Source organism: Apus apus, chromosome 3 (genome assembly GCF_020740795.1).
Source record: "Apus apus isolate bApuApu2 chromosome 3, bApuApu2.pri.cur, whole genome shotgun sequence".
Classification (NCBI taxonomy): domain Eukaryota; kingdom Metazoa; phylum Chordata; class Aves; order Apodiformes; family Apodidae; genus Apus; species Apus apus.
In genome coordinates this window covers 73,955,137-73,971,063 of record NC_067284.1, presented here as the reverse complement: position 1 = coordinate 73,971,063, position 15,927 = coordinate 73,955,137, and the positions used below count along the sequence as shown (strand labels likewise).

Genomic DNA, 15,927 nt, shown 5'->3' with positions numbered 1-15,927 from the left:
TTAAAGGCTAGAAGACTCATTAACTGAGAACTTTTGCTATGGTTTGTGATGGGTTTTCACAGAGGGTAATTGAGTCTTGAAGAATTTACTCTGACAGACATCATCATCAGACAAAAAATCCTGTATGCAGGGCCATACAAAAGCTCTTCCCCTCCTCTCCACCCAAAGGTATCCATGTTCATTGCAGAAATCATGTTTGTTGGAGGTAACTTTAATTATGATCAGGGCATGGCTTCTATCCACTATGTCACTTCTTCCCCATTCCTGTTTATATGTTAGAGAGGGTGAGGGGAAGGAACACAGCATGCGTAATGCTAATAATAGGAAATTGAAATGAAGGCCTTATGAGCTTAATTTGTTTCTTGTGACAAAAATAATTTCCTTTGGGAGAAATGACACACTTGAATAAGAAAAGAGAGGGAAAAGAGAGAAAAATGGGGGGAAAACATACAGTTGAAAGGCCAGAGAAGGAGATTCACTGAAAACAGATCTGACAGGAAGAGGCATATGAAGCTAATATTTACCATCATATGCAGCATTCATGCATCACCTCCCGGCAAGCGAGTTTAAAACTGTCAGAGCACTATGGCTAAAGAATTCCTGCTAATCATATCAAGTGACTGCAAAGCAAGGACAAGGATCTATTTTAATATTTACCACGCAGTAACAACATTTTTAAAGTGTCGCTTTTGGATTTGTTTCACTCATCTACTTGACAGGCAGCTTGGACACAACTTTTCTGCTGCAAAGAATTAATTTGAGTGTAATCTAAGGGTATTCTAGAATATTTCTCTTTGCTCATTAGGGTAGGGATCAAACTCGTAATTCCCAAAGGTTCCACGTAAGAGGAGCATGCCTCAGTTTTCCTACTCCCTATGCTGCATTTCTGAGAACATAATCCCTCTGAAATTTTACTGCATAAGACCCCTTCTTTAAAATAACATTTGACCATTACCTCAGTTTCATTGCAGCAGAAGATATCAGAAAGGGTATAAAATTGTGGATCTAGGTCAGCAAGGGCTGGAGCTGGATTAAGTAAAGTCTTTACTGAAAAACAAAACAAAACAAAACAGTCTAAATCTCTAATGTTTTAGATTCATGAGCCATCATCTGAAACACCGTTGTGGATAATTCACAGTCCCCCATGTTTATTATTAATACACAATAATAATAAATGTTTGTGTCCTTGTTTTATAGAATTGCTTAAAGCTTTTTTATTATATTTAAGTTCCCTTATAATTCTTGTGCAGGCACCTGTCTTGATTGGAACATGACAGAAGAGCAACAGAAAAAATAACCAAGAAATTATTTAAGGAAAGAAAAAAAAAGGAAAAAAGTCTTGGAAAGTAATGCAATTTGTTTACCTGATTATGTTTCTTCCAGGATTTTAACAAGTTTCACAATAAATTATTTAGTTCTAGCATTTTTCCAGTGTTGTTATCTGCATTCTCTACATGAAGAAACAGGGGCATGGAGTAACGAAGGGCACGTCCAGACAAGGAGTTAAACGAGCTTCTGAATGTGTTACCTAACTTGTTCAAACTGCCACATTATAAAACTGTAGTGTTGACAAGGCACTGTGTATTTTTAATATGCTATCTGGCAGAGCTAGACCTAAAGTTAACACGTGGTATAATGTTAGTTAACCTAACTTTAAACTGTAGCCTAAGGCCCCGCGTAATAGCAGAAAAGGTTTGTCATGAGGACAGTATAAGTGACTTACTCACTGTTAACACAGGAAGTTTGCAGACTCAGTTTCTCACTTTGCCAATTTTATGATTAATACTTCTGTGCTTTAACCACAAGGCCATCATTTTCATATAATGCACACTCTTCTACCTTAGAAATATTCCTTATAGTAAGTGATCGAATCTTCCAACTTGGATGCCTAAATTTTTAGTCCTAAATGCTAATTTAGACCCTAAGCACATAATATTCAGACACCTTGAACACTTCTGAATCCCAGCTAATGCCCTAAAAGGGAAAGGTGGACAGAGACTTCCGAAATCTGACTTCTGAGAGGTCTAGAAGATGACCTTTCTGATTAACACTCTGAAAGTTTTAGCCTTTGACTGTACAACTTTATCATGCCTCTCTGCCTACCTTGTTAAAAAAGTATTAAAGCAACAAAGACATCTATTCAGAAGTCAGAAAATGCCCATATTAGGATTTCTAATGAAATATTAATTTGGCTTTTTTATATTCCTACAATACAGTATATAGCATAATAAACTCTTTAATTAAATTATCACATACCACTGAAAAACAGCATGTGATCACATAATTAAAGACTGCAACATAATACATAAGCAGAAAGGAGACAAATTAATGTTTCACAGGCGATCTTAACTCTTACGTTTCTTATTTTCTGAATTGTAACCCTAATAAAGTTTTGGGTTTTTTTAAACACAGATCTTTAAGGTATATTTTCCTAGGCAAAACAAACAAAGAGCATATATTGGAAACAAATTCTGTCCTGTGGTAAGAAACCAATATACGCATGGGTCAGGAGCAGCACTGGAAGTATTCCAACTGGGTGTTAAGTAATGCAGACTCATCATGAACAGGATGGAATATGTTGGTATTACTTTGCGCCCATATTTAAAGTTTGCTGATCTGGGGGAGATAGAGGAACCCAAAAATTCTCTTTCAGGCTGTGAAAAAGAGCATGGCTTGTGAACAGAGTAACCTGCCTAGTTCCCCTGATGAACACCAAATTATTTTCTGCCTAAATTCCTTCTCTCCCTTTGCGAAGATCTATTCTCCTCACCTAGTTTCCATTCTTTATACTTTCTTGCATAGGCACTAGGCAGTAGCAACCTTCTTCACTCAACTTGAATCATGTCATCTCTCTTTAAGCCCCCATTCCAATATTTTCTTTTTCCCACTTCTAGTACTTACAGCCTGTTCCCTGACTCTACTTCCATATTCCAGTCTCTACTCAAACAATCCTGTTCTCCGGTCCAATTATATTTCCTTTCAGTTTCTCTTTTCCCTCATCCTCTGTGACTCCAAGATCAAGCAAATCCCTCCTACACTTCTCTTCTCTGAAATCTAATCTACTCTCCCTCCCCACCATTCCCAGCCAGCATTGTCTGGTATTCAAATCAAGCAAGCTCCTGCTCTGCACTTCCTGGGCCTACAAGGTATCTTGAGAGTATACACTAAGTTGCCTAAAACCAGATTCAGGAGCCACATTGAAAGTCTTGCTGCCCAAATCAACAACTGTGTGTGTGGACAGACTCTCAGGAGTCTCAAGCTGTGATGCTTTAACAATTTCTCAAGTCTATGTCAAAGGCAGCTATTTTCCAAAGGCAGATAATACAGTAGAAATCAGGCAGATGTCTATACTGTAGCAAAGGCCTGTCTTTAAGAGAAAGCTCCTTTGCTATCAAGTCTTTAGTACATTTGAAGGTAGACAGTAGTCATACTTTTAAATGGGGCAGGGTGGGAGGCATTTTTCTGTTGCTTGTTTTCTGCAGCCACTAGGCTTTGGCAGATATTTTACAAAGAATTTAACCACAAACGGCTGTTAAGAAAAATTGGAGCCCAAGATTAGAAAGGAGAAACACCTGAAAAATAGACCCTTTACTTGCAAGTGACATGCAAGCTTGATAACTGAGGCTGCTTCCAGCCCTGTTTATAATACATTTTCATTCTTCTTTACAATATCAATATGCTGGACATTACTAGCCATCTTTTATAGAATCTGTCACTACAGAAGCCTGAAAACTGATTTATAGACTCTGACATACAATAACAGTTTGCACATGAATGAAGTGGTCCCTCCTCTTATAAGCATCAGCAGTTTCACAACATGTGGCCATGAAAACCCTAGAATTTTCCAGGCAAATTTCCACTACGATTTATACCCACATCATACCATTCTTCCCTCTTTCCCTCTTATCAAGATTTTCACAAGACCTTTCAGAATCAGTGCCACAATGAGAGGGGGTCAGAATATGAGATGTTCCTCTTTGGCTTACAAATCTAGGTGATGTTCACTGAAGAGAAGCCAAGGCTTCTTGCCTATGTGTCCACATTCTTTCTCCATCTAATTGTCTGTTTCTTTCAGTAAGAATGAATAAAAACAAGCAAAAACCCCTTTGAAACAGAGGTTTGAGGCATCTGGGTATGCATCTGTTTTAAACAAAAATAGTCTACTGCACATCCTAACATGCAGTACTGCATTATACATGAGGGTACTGTAGGCTAAAAGAAAGGAAATTGCATTAACAATTTACAGTTGGCTAAGGATAGATTTTTACAGTGTTATAAATTCAGCTGTTTACTTTGATTTGACTGCAAATGACATTTGAACATGTGTAGCCTATTGCTTTAAAGCAGAAGAAGCTTTCCTGGTATGAAAGCTGCACAAAGATAGCAGACTGGCAGTGCAGAACTAGAGCTGACCCACAGCTAACCAGCCTTTCTTGATACATTTCGCTGTCTACAGTTGCTAAATGCTTGCATGTGTGTTCTGTGTATCAGGTTTGGGGTTTTTTAAACTACTTTTAAAGAAATCCTACCCTTTTTTCTGTCACAGGCTGGCATCTTGCCGTATGAGGGTGATGAAAGCGTGAAGCATCTCACCAAAACTAGGCACAGAGTCAGAAGTAGACAAAGTCATAGATATTAACTCATGATTCAGTTATAGTCCATTATTCACTAGATGAAAAATGTTTTAATCCATTTTCTTAAAACATAATTTAAAAATATAGTAAGCTCTGTTTCACCCTGGCCTATACATATATTTTAAGCATTCCAGGTGCTACCCGGTTTTCTAAAGTTTTAAATTCTTGTTTAGATTTGCATGAGCCCAGTTTTGACATTTCAACCAGAAGTCAAAATAATTTTTCCCCACGTGTAGTCCTGTTTATAGAGTTTATGACTACTGCCACTACAGCTGCAGAACCACTCTCTCCCAGCCTTGCATCTCACATAGCTACTTAAATCAGCAAAAAATCCATGGACATGATACATAAAGTTCTGCTACAGCTGACATCTTCACTAGTGCATAAATACTAGTGATCACAACAGGTGCAAAAGAGACCTCTGGGCAGAAGGAGGACAGAGGAGTCAACAGTCCCAATGTGCTATGGATCAGCTGGAGCAAGCCTAGCTAAGCCCAGCTGCAAGGAATTGATTAGTTCTCATCCCAGTTCCATCCCTGACATGCTGCATGACTGACTGTACTATGAGCTGTTCTCTCCCAGTCTTGTCTTCGAAAAAGAGGGGAACATATTTTTAATCTCATATAGATGCCTTCCTTGCATAATTATTTACTTAGTGGTCAGATACAGGGGTAATTGTGCTTAAGTAACTGAAGGCATTACAGACACTTGAACAACAAAAACATCATGTCAGTAGTGAAACCTCATCCTGTTCAAGCAAAATGTTTGCTTTTATCTATGCACACACTACACAGGAGGAACAAAGGTCTACATTTAAAAGTAGAGCACAGTAACAATTAGAATCTCACAGACCATGGCTCTGTCTATTCAATGGCAGCACGCCAAGTCACACTCCAAAAGCTTTGGTTAAGAAGAAAAAGCTTTTTTTTTTTTTTTTTAAGCATGTTAACTTCTATACAGAAAACCACAGCCAAACCTACTGCTATGCTGGGAGAACAAGGACATACATCTGTTTTTAAGGCCCTTTCATTCACTTGATTGTGTGTGGAACTTTACTGACTTGCATTCATTATGCCTGTTCTGCTCTGGAATAATACTAGAGTCAGGCCCATAGTTCTTGACCTAACAACATTAGACTGTACTTAGTCACAGCATCAAAATAGAAGGAAAGGCAGCACCAGACATATACAGGGAGATCAGAAGGGTATGGGTTGGTTTGCCATTCAAGGTAAACACTGCAAAATTTTAAAACTTAATTCAGTTTTCACTAGCGTAGCATGAATTTCTTGGCTATTATTTAATTTCTAAATAAAACTAGTATGACAGAAACCATGACAGACCATGGGATCTTTATTTAGAAAGCACAATAAAGAATATTTTTCATGCAACACAAATGAGGGAGACAGAATGGCTTACGTTAAATTACCTCCGCTGGCACGTGCGATTTTCAGGGCTTCAAGAGAAACAGCAGGGGTTATTTCTAGCTGGCAAACAAGCACTCTGGCTTTACAGATGGTATCAGAAGCTCTCTTCAGGTCTTCAAAATTTAAAAGCAGGTTGGCTCCTGGGACTATGACAATAACGTTTTGTCCTAAAGAGAAGATACTGTGTTTTTTACATTAACTTTGCAATTCCTTGCTCTTCTGCCATATATTTCAGATTAGGATTTCAATTTGCTTTCCAAAACCCCCCTCCCTAAAAATGTATGCATTGCTGACATTTTCAAATATCCAAAGATTTCAGGAGATAATCAAAAAGACTGAAGGACTAATGAATGCTACACTGTCCAACAAATGTAGTATGCATTTCCTTGGGGAAGTCATGGATGGGCTTTCCCCAGTCTTATTTTAGTTTTCCAGGAACTCTAAGGAAGCACTGTACTAGTCACAGTGGAGATGAGGGACACAGACTAAGGCTGATATTAGCATTTTCCTAATATATTCCAGTAGCACTTGGAAAAGAAAAGCATCAATGAGATTACTGAGTTTATATGCCAAAAATGCCCTAAAAATTTTCATTTTCTCATCAGCTGGAAAGAGGGTATTTCACAGCATGTTCTTTATATTTCAGAGAAGCAGGCTTGCTCTATTTACCTTCAAGTTAGGGGCCCTAGTCAAACCAGAATCAGCGTGCCACCAAAACCCAGAAAGGTCATGCCTGTGTCTAAGGAAAGCTTGATCAGAAGTGAATTACAAGGTGGGTTACAATATTCTTCTGCAGTTGAAGCTGGCCAGTACAATGCTCTAAGCAAAGCTATACATGTGGAAGCACAGCAGTATCCTAGTTTATTTTAGAATTAGGTGAGTAGGTTCCAAATATTCTTTTGTTTTTCTTCAGACATGTAAATTGCCTTCTTTTATTGCAGTTTCTTTCTTTCATTCTTTTCTAAATTTTTGTTACAACACCTAGAGACCTTCAGGCATGGTTGCCTTTAAATTAAACTGTATTATTAATCATTCTGGTATTAAATTCAATAAGTCAGTTGTTCCTTGATTTACAGGCTCAGCCCGCCCCCGCTGAAGATTCCTTTAAGGACTGCCAATCATTAAAGGCTACTAATTCTGTAATGAACTGAATTGCTCTGCAAATAAATATTTATATTTTTAAAGACATTATTTTTGTTGAATGTGACTTCAAAGTCCTTTGAATAAGAAATGTGCAAAGCTTGTCTCCGTAAATATGTTCTGAAAAGAAAGCAGGACAATGGAAAGAATAATATAGTGATCTCAGAGGGAGGGGCCCAAGCTTTCCAAAGCAATTCTGCTGTCAATGGTTTGGTAGAGAACAGCTGCATATGAAAAGCAAAACCTCAGCGTTTAAAGCCAACGCCCTGCTTTTGAACAGACAATGATGGGCATCACGGCTGAAAAAAAAAGAAAAAAAATAAGAAAAAAAAAAAGGCCTTCTACAACAAGTAAATGCTATCAAGCATAGCTGAATCCTGTTGAGGAAACATTCAAAGGCAAATTGCACCTATTTTGCCGAGCATGTATTTTGAAAGCTTATAGGGTGCAGCAGTGCAAACAGTAAAAGGCAGGGAATCAGTGGAACAAAAATATATTTCATTTCTGCCTGGCCTCTGTACTTAGAATCTCTGACTCTATTGACATGTCTTGCTGCATTATCTTGCCGAACTATTTAGTTGTACTGACATGTATATTATTATTATTAGACTGTAGAGCTAATGGCCCAAAGCAAAAAGGAAAGCTATTTGCTTAAACCCATTTGTGCAAATTCAAGGTAGACCATGGATCACACTCGGCAGCTTTTCTTTATAACTGCAAAAGCTCAGAGATTTAAAGTTTGGCTTCAAACATGTCAGGGAAATGCAGAACCTACTGCAGTGTAACAGTCCGGACGCGCTTAACTCAAATTGGAGGGAAAAAGCCACATTCTGTTCTTAGTTACATATGCCACACTAAGTGTGAACAACAGGAGTCACCACAAACTTGCACCAGCGTGCATGGAAGCAGAATCTGGACCCATGCACTCACAACGAATACCAGAATTTTGTACTATCAGCAACCATTTTGCTGAAAGCAATTATTTCTTGCCAGGGAAATCAGATGGGAAACCAGCACCAGGGACAACAGAGTTAAGGACAGATGGCAAAGAGGGGTGGGATGTATCTTGTCCAACATTAATTCTTAAAGTTTTTTTTAAAAAAATCCTCCATTCTGGAAAATTCTAAGAAAACTAACTTCTAAAAATAAGTTTTCTAGATTCCTTCGGCAAGGAGGAGAGACGAGTATTTTCAGAGTTTTTTTAAAAGTATACATATCTTAGATATCTGTTTGAGGACGAGATAAACAGCTGTGTTGAAATATCGATGTATCTCTGTTAAGTCTAGGTGAAGCCCTAAGACATACACATAAACTGTTATATACACTAAGAATGAGAAAAATCTACTTACTGCATTACAGTTAATTCTAACATATGTGTTAGAATACAAATAAATAATAAACATTCTCAGTTTTTATGGAAGTATCGATGTAATTTTTAATTTGCAGACATCAGCTAAAATATGAAGGGCCACATTCACAGTTGCTATAAGCTAGAACAGCTAAATGAAGCTGACAAGCTTGTGCAAGCTTATACCAGATGGGGATTTGGGTCAAATCAATACTTAAAACAGTGTGAGTGCTGCATATGTAAATACAGTCCTAAGTTGGGCTTCTAAACCCACTACTATTACTTCTTAGAATATTAGATTTTTTTTAATAAATGTAATTTTGTACATGCCACCAAATGAGAACTGCCAGCAAAAAAAATCAAAGGCAAACCAGTAAACACCGCAGTGCAACAATCATCACTTTCACAAATGGGATGACAAGCCTAAATGCCATCAATAGGGCTTACAACTCACCAAAATCTCGAACAATGCAATTATAGCAACAGCTGCAGAATTTCTGTATAATAATTCATAGGGAAAAGAAGATTGTATTTGTGACCAGAAAAGAATGCCACAAGGAAAACATTTTCTGCCAAATCACAGAGTTCATTATTGTGAGGGCAAGTTCTGGGTGTGTCATGCTATCATTATTTCTATGCAATTACTTGGTAGAAACATTGAATAGTCTTGTACACAAAACATTCAAGTTCATGATGAATGTCAATACACAGAAATTCTATAAAAACCCAGGTGACATTTCTTCATAAGCCTGAAGGTTCAAACCAAAGATTTTTCTCTTTGGAAAGTATAATTCAAACAAGCTGGCATTTGTATTCTAAGTTTGCCTTGTTTATTTAGCCTTACCTAAATATATATTTTTAATGTTTTAATATTAGTAGTGCTTTGGTAGTGAAGGTACACTCACAAAATAATGCCTATTCACTGTTCATGAATGATTAATAACTTTATCGTAAAGTCAGTACAATGCCTATCTCAAGTGAGGGTTATCTCACAGTGCCCTGTGTAGGTGAGCTTTGAGTCCTAACTTGCAATAATCAAGAGCACTTTAATCATGACCTGCCAACCTCTGTTGTCCCTCCACTGAATCTTTATTATGAACAAGGAAGTTGTCAGGCTGGTTCAAACTACTGGTCCAGTCAGGCCAGCTTCATGGCACCGTCAACAGTCAGTACCAGACATGGGCAAAGCTGCAATAAACTTCACAGGTAAACATGTATAATCCATAGAGAGAGTTTTTTTTTCCTCCCTATGTGTGTATGTAAAAGTACAACACCCATCATGGCTTTACAGAGCTTCTACCATTCAATAGCACACGGTTAGCAAAAGGTGTGGAAAGAAGGCAGGCTGAAAGGGGAAAAAAAAGCTGGGGTTCAAAGTGGTGCGATGCACCTCAAAGAAAACATGTCAAGAAAAGAAGCTGGATGTACCAACTTTTCTGCTTAAGAGAAAAAGCACAGATTCAAAGTGTACAGGGTCCTGATAAACAGAGGGTTTTATTCAGTCAAAACCTACCTGAACTGGCAGTAGTATAACTGAGAACAACTGAAAGGAATATGAGGTTCCAGAAAAAGATCTCTACACAGACTTCTGAGACCAGCCCAGAGAGGACCTTTGCAGTGTCTCTTGGCTGCACATTTTCCAGTGTAGCACTATACATTTTTTAAACATCTCTCCACCATTTTGCATGAAAACAGAGATTTAACCTATCTTTTATTGAAACTATACTGAATTGTCCTAGATTATAATGCAACTTTGAGAATATAAAATGTGCCTGATAATTTTCAAAAGTACGAGACTTTGCCAATTACAGTATCAGATGAGTTATATCTGTGCAATTCAGTAACCAGTAAAAATCTTCCCAGAAATTCTGCAGCACCAGCTAGCTAGACAGACAAAGATAGCATCAGGGAAAGTTTACTTTAGAGCCTCCTCTGACTCTGCTCTCTACAGCTTTCTTTGCCTTCATTCATCCATCCTAGTTTGCGCCCTCTACTTGAATATCACTCCTTCTGCCTGCGATTTTACTTAGCTGACTGCATTCTTCCTAAATACAGGTACTTGTAAAGAATTGGTAAGATGAAGTGCAGGTGATGTGAAGCGTGTATGAAACTACAACAATTAAAACTTGGCAATTTAAAGACATGATATTTATGTTTTTTACTTGTCCCTCATTGCCATAACACAAAACACTATCATCACCTCCAGCTTCAAATCTTCCCTTTTAGGTATAATTTGAACTAGCAAAAACTGCTTTACGTTGAATGCTGTGGTGTTTCAGCAATACCACCACAAGTACTACGGTAAAACATGCATGTTTAGACAAGCCCTTTGAAAAGTGCTGTAAAACCTGTTTAGGTCAAATCTGCCAGGTTTCTAGAGGGAAAAAAAATAGTGTCTCTTGCAACAGCAAAGCACATAAGTACTGCTATTTTATTGCAATTTACTCAATTCGGGCGCCAGATGGTTTTAGAGAGAAGTAACAACCAGAACACTTACCAGTTCTGTGCATCTGTTTGCTTTCTAGCACAGTTCTGACCAGGTTTTCTCTTCTACTAGGTTTTAAATAAAACCTGAGGCCATTGGTAACAAAATTTAGGATTTTTACTTTCTGAAAGAAGCAAGCTATATGACATGATACATTATTAATCTCACTCTGTGAATCACAAGACTATTGGAGATCCTTCATACTGACACCAACATCTAAGATAGCCCATGGTGAACCTCACAGCATTGAACAGTCTCTTTACTTGTGCTTATAAAGGTTTTAGATCCACAAAATGGTTTTGTTCCTTATCTTTCAGAAAAATGCATCCTGTTAAAATTTTAAGTTTAGATCATGTTTACCTTGCATATGAATTGGGAAGTAACAAGACTGCTTCTTATTCAGCTATTCTGCACAGAAAGCCTAGCGCAAAATGTAGTTACATGTACAAAACATTGAGGCCTGGGAGCCTGCTACTGGATTCTCACCATCTGTCCCATTTACAGAGGCCAGAGTAATGACTGTATGTGGCATAAGAAAGAAGTTCTTAAGAGTTGTTTTGCTAATTTACCTGCTGACCCAAACCAAGAGAAGAAAGTAGAAGAAAGAGGCAGGTATCCAGTTTATTTAATGTATAGATATAACTTATTTCTGAATTAGAGCTGTCATGCAAGGTTTTGATTCATCTCACTTAGGGAAAATGAAATTCATATCTCCTAATTTGCCTAATTTTCCTGAATGTTCCTGTGTAGACTTGCCTTTAGTCACAGCTCCTTCCTAGGTTTGCTCCTGGAGTGAATAATCATGTTTCCTTTCCCATTTTAAGCTGTAACCCAGTGTACCACAATCAGGTTACACAGGAGCTTGTTAAGTTGATGTGTCAGCTAAACTGTGATAACTGTTCATATTAAGCCTCTTAGATGCACCAGAAATGAGTAAGTCCAATCACACTTAATTTGTTATGTTTGCATTAATATTATGGGTCCTGAGTTCTAAATTTTGGTCCAGACACATATGCTTCTCCTATGAGCTCTCAATAGCATAACTTGCTTGAGGAAAAGATAAATACAAAGTTTTCAGAGGACAATTTAGCAATCCTGAAAAATATGAAAACAAGCCAAACCTTCTTTTCTGCTTCCCCTGCAATATGAGGGCAAAGGCACAGGCTGAGAAAAATTACCACAGAAAAAACAAATATGCCATTTCATTATGTATTCATCACTGCAGATGCAACTGAGATGAAGAATTGTGGTAATATTACAAGATCAACACAAATATTTCTACTTACACTGAAGAAAAGTCATTCTCCTGTTTCAAGGCATAATGACTCAGTGTGCTGAGGAGGCAAACCCTTTCCTCATAGTAAAAGTGCTAGGTAAGTTGTGGTGGAAAAGGAGAGCTTTTACCTTCTGCTACACTGTGTGTTCTGGCCTATGTAAAACTAGATCTATCAGCGGGCAAGCTGAATTACAGCTACCACACTGATAAACTAAGCACCTGATTATGCTGCTTTTGAGCACCTCCTCCTACAAGATCGCCTGTAATAAAAGGATGTGCAACAAATTGTGAATAGGATCATGACAAAAATGAAAACTGTAGAAGAAATAATTCCACAATTAACAGTGATGAGGCAAAGGTTTCTTTTATGGCCATAGAGGCAGAACAATTAGGACAATTCAGGGTAGAAATAGGTACCTTCACTGTTGACAATAATTGAAGCAGTTCCAGTAGCAGCATCTGTAGTCTGACCTACAAATGCTAAGAAAGGGAAAAGTTACAGCAGGCATTAGTTCAATACGTTACTTTCATCCAATAGCATGTGATGCAGTTTAATTGAATTAAATCTAAAATGAACCCATAACCTCCAGCAATTTAAAAATGCTAATTACTCTTTCATGTGCAACAAAGCCAGAGAAGCTAACAACAACAAAAAGTGTTAATTTACACCCACAAAACAGAAAAAGCAAGTCCAACATTCTTTAATTTGGCTACATCTCTGCTTTAGAGAAAGCATGTTATTTATACAGCCTTCGCAAGCGCTCTACTCCTACATGGAAATATTTCTTTTATCCAATGAAACAATAGAGTCAAAGCAGCAGAAAACTAAAATATTAAAAAAAACACAGGATCTAATTATCTGCAGATTTGCATTTCAGCAGTAATATTAATATGCTATGAAGGCAGTGGTGAGGCTGTATGTTTCCTCTTTGGATTATTATTCAGATAAATTAACTAGAAGTGAGGCTGGCAGCCCTGTCTATTATAAAGATTGTTCCATATTTACTACTGTAAGAACCTGTTTTCAACTGTCAGCAAATTTGTCAAATATTAACCAGTGGTCTGAAACTTTTCATGACAACTGGGAGTATTTTAGGTAGATTTGTAGTATAAAGCTGTCCAAAACTTTGGAGGATTTTTCCCCAATAATTCTATTTGAGAAAAATATACTATTTTCTTTGAGAGCAATTCTGGTGACCTTCTGTTTAAGAAACTGTTGCCGTAGCATTTTAGAATATGAACAATGTTGGGCAAAGTTGGCTTCTTTCTCAAGAAGTGTGTTTTGTCACCACTTTAAAATTCTGCTCAAATTTGAACAAGGCGGAAAAAACCAAATAACACCATAGTCCTTCAGTTTTGTTACAGTATTGTGACACACCCTGGAGGCACCCTTACCTAGCTCAGAGTTACAAGGGTCAGAGCAGAACTTTCCTTGCAATTATAGCTTCTTTGCACTATGAGCTAGGCCTGCACACTGAAATTGAAAGCATAGAAGTGGTGTCTTCTGTGCTCTCAATGCTCTCTCTGCAGAAAATAAGCAGCATGAGCAGCAAGATGCCCAGTTTAAAAGTGGGAGAGGGAGTAACTCATCAGAAAAGGTCTAAATGGCCTGAGCAGCACTGACAGCTGATAGGTTGTGGAAGACAGAAAGAGTGGGAAAGGGGACAATTATGAAACTGATTGGAATTGGAAAGAAAAGAGGTAAGGTGGTATGTAAGGAAACAGAAGAGCAACATAGACAAATAAGCCATATGACAAGAATCCAGGGTATGAAAGTTGGCAGAAGGGGCATTACGGCAAGGATTTTCATCCAGTGCTCAGTATCCTTATGCATAACAACAGGGACAGGCTAGACAAGAATTAAACTGAGATGAAAAACTAGGGACTGAAATAGGATGGTCTTAAGCAAAAAGGTGTGTGCACACCTAATTGCCCCTGTCTCCAAATCTGGGAATGCAAGTTGGGATCCTGGACCAGCCTCACCAGCAGTAGTACCTTCTGCTTTTCTCCATGGCTGATCAACATAGGAGGTGACAATATAACACCATTCTGAGATATTATTAAATCAGTCAGCAGAAATTGGTACCCTGGACCTAAATGTTACAACCCTTCAATTGACCTATCCAGGTATCAGTGAAGTGCAATATGATGGAATTTCTGAAAATTTTTCCTATGTTTTTCTTCAGCTTCTATAAAGACTATTAAAAATTTTATGTTAAGATTATGAGCTCAACTATTTAAATAACAAAACACAAGATTTAAGATTCCTTGAGGAAAACACACTTTCATTAAGTGCCATGCCTTTATTTACATGATCAAAGACTTTATTCATGAGGTAGGCATGCTTTGGAGAGATATAGAACTGTGTACCAACAGAAACAGGTTTTATGGTATCCTTGCCTGGTTTCTTGTATAAGTTGAATTATATGCAAATAAACCTGTACATACATTTGTGAAATATTTCGATGCTATACTGATAAGCATAATAAAAAAGCCCACAAAATACTGACAGTTCTGTCTTTAAAGCAGGATTTGAATAATGTGTTAAATGAAGCTTGTTGCTGCACATTAAGAAGAAATCATAAACAGAATATTGAACTGTCATTTAGTGATTGCATCGGTCCACCCTTATCCATCCTGAAGGAGAAAAGAGTCTTGTAGACAAAAATGTGATCGTGTACTAGAGCAGCACACAATAACACATTTACACGAGAGAGGAATAGGGTTACAAAGGTGCAAAAATACAGGATATTGTGAATGCTTAATTTTCCCTTTTCCCAAAAGCCTTTTAACATTGATTCCTGTGTATATGTGTATTAACAAACATCAGCTGTAGTCTCTAAAATGACTGCACGTGACATTTTACGTAAGAGAGGTGAAATGTACTGAAGTAAGAAATATATTTCCACTCCATACCTCCCTCAATGTGAAATTTAGAATGAATAATCAGACTGGATTTTTTAATATCTCACCAAGCACTACCATCATTAATGCCAGCCTAAACAACTGCGTAACAGCAAGGGATCTTCAGGTGGCTTGTACTGATATAATAATCTGAGATTCAGAGGTAATAACATTACATTTTATTTTTAGTGGTACAGCTGATTTCAGAAGTCCCCATATTCTCAACCATCTTCATTTATTCCTGCCAGTTGTGTCAAAACAATTACTCATAGTTCTGAGTAGCAAACCATATCCAATAAGGCAATAAAATAAGAAACCTGCCACTACCAATTTTAAAAGCTGAAAAATAATACAAAAGATTTATTCAAAGAAAATTGTACCTGTAGAAACACCATTCTTCTTCAAATTTTCAATGTAATCATTGCCAAAGGAATCCTTGCCAACCTATACAAAAGATAAAAGGGTAGGTTTTCTATACTGCAAGGTAAGAGGAATGATAAATTGTCTTTAGACAACAGAATGCTCTAATGTATTTTGAATACAACATCTTGCTTTGCAGCACTTTGCCTTATTATTAAACAACTAATAATCTAATAAATAATAGTAAAATATGAGTAAACAATTGGCATAGTGTTCTGCAGTTTTTTCTTCCTCTTTTACAAAATTCACCCCTACACCCATGTTGCTGTATTTAAGTTGCATTCTCACACAACCAC

General features: G+C 37.4%; 1 protein-coding gene across 4 annotated transcripts in view; it reads right to left on the bottom strand.

Moving 5' to 3' along the window:
• Positions 1-15,927, bottom strand: part of RBKS (ribokinase) — a 69,804-nt gene that overhangs the window by 29,931 nt on the left and 23,946 nt on the right. For 2 of the 4 annotated variants that reach the window (XM_051614078.1, XM_051614082.1), the window contains 4 exons: positions 15,592-15,655; positions 12,725-12,787; positions 6,061-6,225; positions 956-1,047 (listed from right to left, as the gene is read on the bottom strand). In XM_051614078.1, the coding sequence (XP_051470038.1) occupies positions 956-1,047; positions 6,061-6,225; positions 12,725-12,787; positions 15,592-15,655 (384 nt within the window). The remainder of the gene's footprint in view (positions 1-955; positions 1,048-6,060; positions 6,226-12,724; positions 12,788-15,591; positions 15,656-15,927) is intronic. The other 2 variants (XM_051614081.1, XM_051614080.1) reach the window with 2 other exon arrangements.